General features: G+C 43.0%; 1 protein-coding gene across 1 annotated transcript in view; it reads left to right on the plus strand.

Annotated features, from left to right (window-relative positions):
- LOC106808489 overlaps positions 1 to 6,919 on the plus strand; it is a 35,376-nt gene that overhangs the window by 25,218 nt on the left and 3,239 nt on the right. The window contains exon 3 of the mRNA XM_014811229.1: positions 3,927 to 4,055. Within this exon, the coding sequence (XP_014666715.1) occupies positions 3,927 to 4,055 (129 nt within the window). The remainder of the gene's footprint in view (positions 1 to 3,926; positions 4,056 to 6,919) is intronic.

Genomic DNA, 6,919 nt, shown 5'->3' on the forward strand with positions numbered 1-6,919 from the left:
GAGAGAGAGAGAGAGAGAGAGAGAGAGAGAGAGAGAGAGAGAGAGAGAGAGAGCGAGAGAGAGAGAGAGAGAGCAAAGCAGAATTTAAAGTTCAAATGATGTAATAGTTGTTTGTACATGTAATGTCTTTCTTATTCTCAGCGTTGGGACTTACTCCTCCGAGATAATTCGAAATCTTTCATCATGAAATTGTGACAACGCCAAGTCAAGTTGTTTGTCAGCGGAAATAAATGACAGGGTTTGCTTTTATGAACTGTGTCCCATATGGCTGTTGCGTTCCTGCTCATTATGAACTGGGCAGGGCGACATAGCAACCTGGGACACGTTGTCAGAAACACAAGTAGATATGACTATCATTAATCTAAAATGTCCTGAATTTTGCATAGCACTTCACTTCAAAGGTTTTCAACATGAAGGTTGGAGATAAGGCACGAAGAACGCAGTAGTAAAGGTATCTCGAAGTAGATGTGTACGCCTGACGTGCATATGTTCACGAGGGTGAGAGTATTCAGTAGAGAGAGATATTCGGAGAGATATATTCAAGTATGAGAGCGTACAACGGTAAAAGGCAAAATACATGTTGTAGTTTTTGTGGAATTAGTAAACTTTACCTGTTTTATTTTGACAATTCTTTGCGGTATTATTATTCAGCTGTCCTTTCTTGATAATATAAAACCAACCGCTTGTCTCTACGCTGAGATATTAAGCGGTGAAAATTTCGTATTTTGCCGAAAATCGAACTCGAGTTCACTGCCAGCTGCGACTCTCTCGCGTTTCAGTATGTTGTTTCCGGTCGCCGCCGTGTAGCGCCATGGTAGCGCTGACTTATTACGTCATTACTACAGTCAAGAGCGTGTTAAGTATGCTTACTTAATACGCACGCATACTTAATGCATGCGTACTTAATGCATTATATTACATTAACCTGACGTGCATATATTGAACGTTGCATTCGAGGAGCAACAAGGTCATGCGAAGTAAGTGTGTCCCGCAGTGTTCCTGTTGCAGGTGGTGGATTCTCCTGCAACGCTTGCGCAAGCGCCACGTGTCTCACTCCGATATATATATATATACAATTTATATATATATATATATATATTATATTCCGAAACATGTTGTGAATGATCGATGACGTCATTACAATCACGTGGACCGAGAAAAGATCTATGCCGCGTGCGATATCTAGCCCCACGTGATCGTCACGGTTCGATCGGTTCGATCGGTTCAATTACATTAAACATGGACGTCAAATAATGTGCACGTATATCAGGTATAGGGTAAATATACGGAAAACGAGTGTTTTGACTGTGGAATGGCGCTATACATGAACCTTAGCCGAAAGTTCACGTGTTTCGTTTTTATCTTAGCATTCTCTCACGAAACGTTAAAATTGCAGCAAAACTGTCGATGATTGACGACGGCTTTATCTATATAATATTTTAACGCAAAGAACTGGTGAAGAAATTTGGTTCTTAATTGTCCACGATATTTTTTCCATTTTTTTTCAAAAGATTTTCAGCGTAGCACAGACCCACACATTAGCAATTTATATTCTATCATAATTATAAAGTGGTGTGTTTTACGACCCTTTTAGGTGAAAATAATGTAAAATGGATTATTCATTGACTTTGTAGTTTTCGATGTATACGGCTACACGTATGAGAAGGTAGCCCTTTTAGTTGCAAGGGACCAAGGAATACTATAAAAACCGTACATTATCAGTGATTTCTCTAAAGCATAGTTAGTATAACTAACTCTGAATAGTACTAAGAGGAAAAATAGGGTTTCGAATATACATTGCCAGCCGAGAAGAATATTCTGGAGGCACGTGTTTCACTGAGCTATAATTATTCTGAAATGCCGCGCGTGTGTGTGTGTGTGTGTGTGTGCGTGCGTGCGTGCGTGCGTGCGTGCGTGCGTGCGTGCGTGTGCGCGCGCGCGTTTGCGTGTGTGCGTTCGTGCGTGCGCGTGCGCGCGCGTGCGTTCGTGTGTGTGCGCGTGTGTGCGTGTGCGTGTGTGCGTGCGCGTGCGTTCGTGTGTGTGTGCGTGTGTAATTTATAAAAAATACTATTTTGGATTACGAACTGCGTTTAAGTCTTTATATGACAAATATTATATTATTGTATATGACAAATTGAATCAAATTTAATAAAATTGCGTAATGCTGAGCATAATTCAAACATTTCACACAAAATAATAGATGGCAAATATAGTGAAATTGAAGGCGCAAATTGGCTGAATATAATGGATGGACTGTTTCATGTCACTGTCAGTCGTGAATACTAGCAGTCAAGTGATGCATTCGCAAAGGTGGAACCAGCGTTTTACTTTAAAATTGCGATTCAGTCGGGGTTATAAAGGCACATTGAGGAATATCTTGCTTTAATAATGTTGAAACAAGGGGCGCGGGCGCTGCGAATTTACCCGCCTGTTGTAATTGAAGTGTTAAACATAACGAATCAATACCAAACAGTTGATGTTGAATGGCAGTGAAAGCCATTACCGCTTTCTTTTATTATTAGGCAAATGCTTGGGACATTTACTGGGGATATTTGTCACTGCTCGTTATGGCCAATTTAACACAGGAGGCTAATTGCCATATATGTAGGCGTACATTTATCTACGCTATAGAGAAACTGCCTCTGTCGTGTGGAATGGGGTGTGGGGTTTGGAATAGGCACGACCTAGTCTCCTACTTGCATCTAGCCTATGTCCCTTTTACATTGCATATGCATTAAAGAACCTTAGTCTCGATTGTTCGGACAAAAATCTTGAACCATCTTTTCCATCTTTAAAAATGCGAATTCAAGGCCTTCGTCGCCATTTTAAAGCATTTTCTCAGAAACGTTCCTCCGGCAAATGTCCTCCAGATTTGGTACTGCTTATCATCATGGGTTATCGTGAACGTTCGCGACGTATCTTTTTTTGGAAATAACGTAATTTACTCAAGTGTCGTCAAACTTTACCGTCCGGCGCTAACGCTGCTGGGCGTTTATGGTGCAATGTAGTGCTACTATAAAGTATATTGCCGGCAGCCCGTCGGACTACCCTGATGTCGGAGCAATATGACTCTATCTGGCAAGCTTGTACATGGGCTAGACGTTGCCTGTTGCTAGATTTCCTCAATCAATAATTCATAATAATAAATGAACAACAACAACAACATTAATAATAATAACAATAATTGATAATAATCGCCTTAACAATTATTGTCAAGGCAGCTCTGTCTGGAGCGGCCTAGCTCATATTTCCAGGGTTAAGGTACTTCATATTTAATGTTTCAACGCTTCTTATTTAATGTCACTCTACCAATGTGCGGCAAAACTACAGTAGATCCCGAACGACAGGGTTGATTTAAAAATACCGCCAAAGCCGGGCCTCTTCCCGGGGGATGGGCACATCTCCTCTCTACCGAGGAGAAATTGCACATTCTGGTGACCCGAGTGAACCTTATCCTCTCTAGATCCTTCTATGAGGAATCTATGATATAATTAGTGATTTGTTGGTAGAACTATCCTTTATACTATATAATTGCTAATCTTGAAACAGACAGCTGCGCAAAGGTTTGACACTTGACACGTTCACTCTTGATATAATAATGATTAATTATATATAATATCATAATTATTATGAACACGTTCTCAGCTAGCTCACTCGAAAGCTTAACAAAAGCCTCTCATCTCTCCGCCTTTAGTCCTTGAACCTGTCCAATGTCATCTTCACGTCTCTCGCGGGAGTATGAGCGACGCACGCTAATTTCCGGTTGCGTATCGTACTCCCCCCCCCCCCAACGATAGAATCCAGGATTGATGGATTCAAAATGAGCACTGCTCGCAATATTCGGTGTGTTTTTTTTGTTCAGCCTTCGCCGCCCATGTGAATGATTCGAATCGTAATAGTTAAGATTTCTTTGCGTTTCGTTACAGTTTCTCGCGCTCGCCGGCTTGATGCTGCTATTACTGGCTCTATATGAGAACGCCGAGTACATCTTCTGCTATGACGAGGAGAAAGAGGAAATGAGAGTGAAATTGCAGACAAACCATCGCTGGACAAATGTGAGTCGACATGAAGCTAGAATTTGAAAGAATAAACACTCGCATATATATCTACCAGATTGCAATGCTCGAGTATATTGAATGTTCGGACGCGAGCGTGCGATTGTGTCCGCTATGCTGCAGCAACGATACGACACTTTTTTGTAGTGCAATACGTAGCTGCAAGCTTGATTTGCCTTTTCACTCATAGTGCAGCCTCCATCCTAGTAGTTTAGTTAATTGGGCGTAGAGACATAGCAGATCTATACGATGCATTACTTCCACCCGTGGCGACATTTATGCCGACACTAGAAACCACAATGAACCTAATTTTCCTGCATGTTCGTGTGCTGCTGTAGTATCAATCATTTGGTTCTAGGCACAGTATGTCTTTACGATTGATTTGCTTCAATTGAATACTACTATTTGATTGACCAGCCGCGCTAGACCAACACGCACTTTAGTTACAGCTACACAATCACTATGCAGTTACGATGATTGACAGAAGTGGTTACTACACGGAACACTATGTACGTAAACCCGTCAGGACCGCACCCACGTTATTAGCGAGGCTGTCTTTAAACGGCGGCAGTTCGGGGTAGGTTAAGTGTGCGGCGAAAACGTCGTATGTATAGTCGCTGCTGCCGTCAGCGTTGAATTCAAGGCAAGGAAATCGAAGAGTAAACAGAATACTAAAGCTGAGCGCTGTCTGCTTTCAAGCTTGGCGACCTCTTAGCTTTTTCGACTGGGAACACGAGTTCCAATACATCGCCGTCGCTTCAAGTAAAGTTGCTAACTAATAAGATGACTTTTTTTTATTTTATGCCAAGTGTTAGATTTTTTTTATTGCATATACGCGACGCAATAGCTAGAGAACATGAGCGTCACAGCATGGCCAGACTCTTAAGACGGTCTTATTAAAAATTGCATTTCCATTGACCAAGAGCAATATATATTATATAACTTCAACTTACTCTACTTGACTGAGCTGAAAATGAATTCGTTCTAATCTTCGGCTCGTGAATACAGAAACGGCTAAATTATGATTTTGTGCTAGTCCGCGGCCTTCAGTTAAAACCATAGCTTGGATTTAGCCTCTTTCATTCCCAGCTTGATTAATAACGGTAGTTTGCCCGTATCATCGTAACGAATCTAGTGTGTGCGCTTTCAACAACACGTATTGTCATGTCCCTTCCAAAGGTCTTACAATCTTGAAAGTCTATATAACTAAATCTGCTTTAATATTGTTCATCCTTGTATTTCGACGGGTATAGCACGCGTATAACAATAAGAAATCTCACAATGATATATTGATATACGGCAAACAGCTCACACGCTCATTTCAACCCGCTGAAAAGGAGGCTGTGTTTATATGCACGCCCCTGTGCAATCGTTGTCAGCTTGTTCAAGCAGCCGACTAGGCATGCATCGGCGGGGTAACACAAGCAGTCGAACAATATCGGCGTACTTCGCTTAAAGGATTACCGTGTCACGGCGACCCGTAGTAGAATGGCGATTCCTCTGCAAAGTCTCTCTCTCTCTCTCTCTCTCTCTCTCTCTCTCTCTCTCTCTCTCTCTCTCTCTCTCTCTCTCTCTCTCTCTCTCTCTCTCTGTCTCTCCACACTCCATCGCAAATTGGAGATGCCCTTTTCTCCCAAGAGCGCGTCGCTCGTCACGCTAACCTTTCACGGCTTGCGTGTTCACGGCCTACGCGCCGTGCCGATGACGGCGGCACAGCAGCCCACCAGCTTTACGTGGGACTCACGTGATCTCCGGGGGGGGGGGCTAGTCACGTAGCGTGTCGGTGTGCGTACGTACGTGGTAGTCGCGTATGTAGACCCGTAGTGCGTACGTACGCGGTAGTCGCGTATGTAAACTGTACTAGGCTAGCTGACTTCATACAGACTGTACTAAGCTGACAGCATACAGACTGTACTAAGCTGACGTCATACAGACTGTACTAGGCTGACGTCATACAGACTGACTGCAAAATTTGATCCCACATCAAACTAGTCCAGGCCAGACGCGCGCCAGACACGCGTTAAATCGTAGCGTACACCACAGACACAAAATTCCGAAGCATGCTAGGTTGGCACGGGCTGACTGCGCATACTCAGTTTAGCTTGTTACGTCACTCCGCAGAGAGCTAATGTACGTTTATGGGACCTAAGTAACACTATGCGCATCCGTATTGCGAAATAGCACGGGGTTTGGCCCGCGTGTTGCGTACACACACAGCTTAGACCGGGCTAACTTAGTCCGGGCTGACTTAGCACGCTTCTAAGCAAGCGTGGCCCTACCTCCTTTATGGGGTTACATTAGTCCGGGCCAGCGCGTATATAGACCAGGATAGCGCGTATACACTGCAAAAATTGGCCCGCGCCTAGCCTGGACTAGTTTGATGTGGTATCAAATTTTCAGTTTGTACGGGGTAAAGGTTGCGAGCTGTGGTGCCAAGGTCGTGAAGAACCCGACTCACATTCCCAATGCAAACTATGCGGCGATGTGTTCGTCTCTTGTCAATGTGAAGGTTTTCGACATGTCTGGGTCGATTTGGATCTGAGGCGCCTTGATGCCTAATTGACTCAGATTTCCTAGTGCAAACACGGCGTGCCTCTAACTTCATTTACGACTGTTTTATGACGAATTTGTTATATCCCTCGTGCCGCTACCGTACACACGAATGAACTGATGCAGCCATATTGATTGTATGCGAATCTGAAATTAGCACTTCCGTCACGTGTGGAATAATTGTCAGGCTTATAACTTCCTGTTTTCGGAGACAGTTGGTATATATATATATATATATATATATATATATATATTATATATATATATATATTCTGATGATTATGACAGTAAAAGTTACCTAATTTATAGCGGCA

The sequence above is a fragment of the Priapulus caudatus genome, unplaced genomic scaffold, assembly GCF_000485595.1.
Source record: "Priapulus caudatus unplaced genomic scaffold, Priapulus_caudatus-5.0.1 Scaffold281, whole genome shotgun sequence".
NCBI lineage: Eukaryota > Metazoa > Priapulida > Priapulimorpha > Priapulimorphida > Priapulidae > Priapulus > Priapulus caudatus.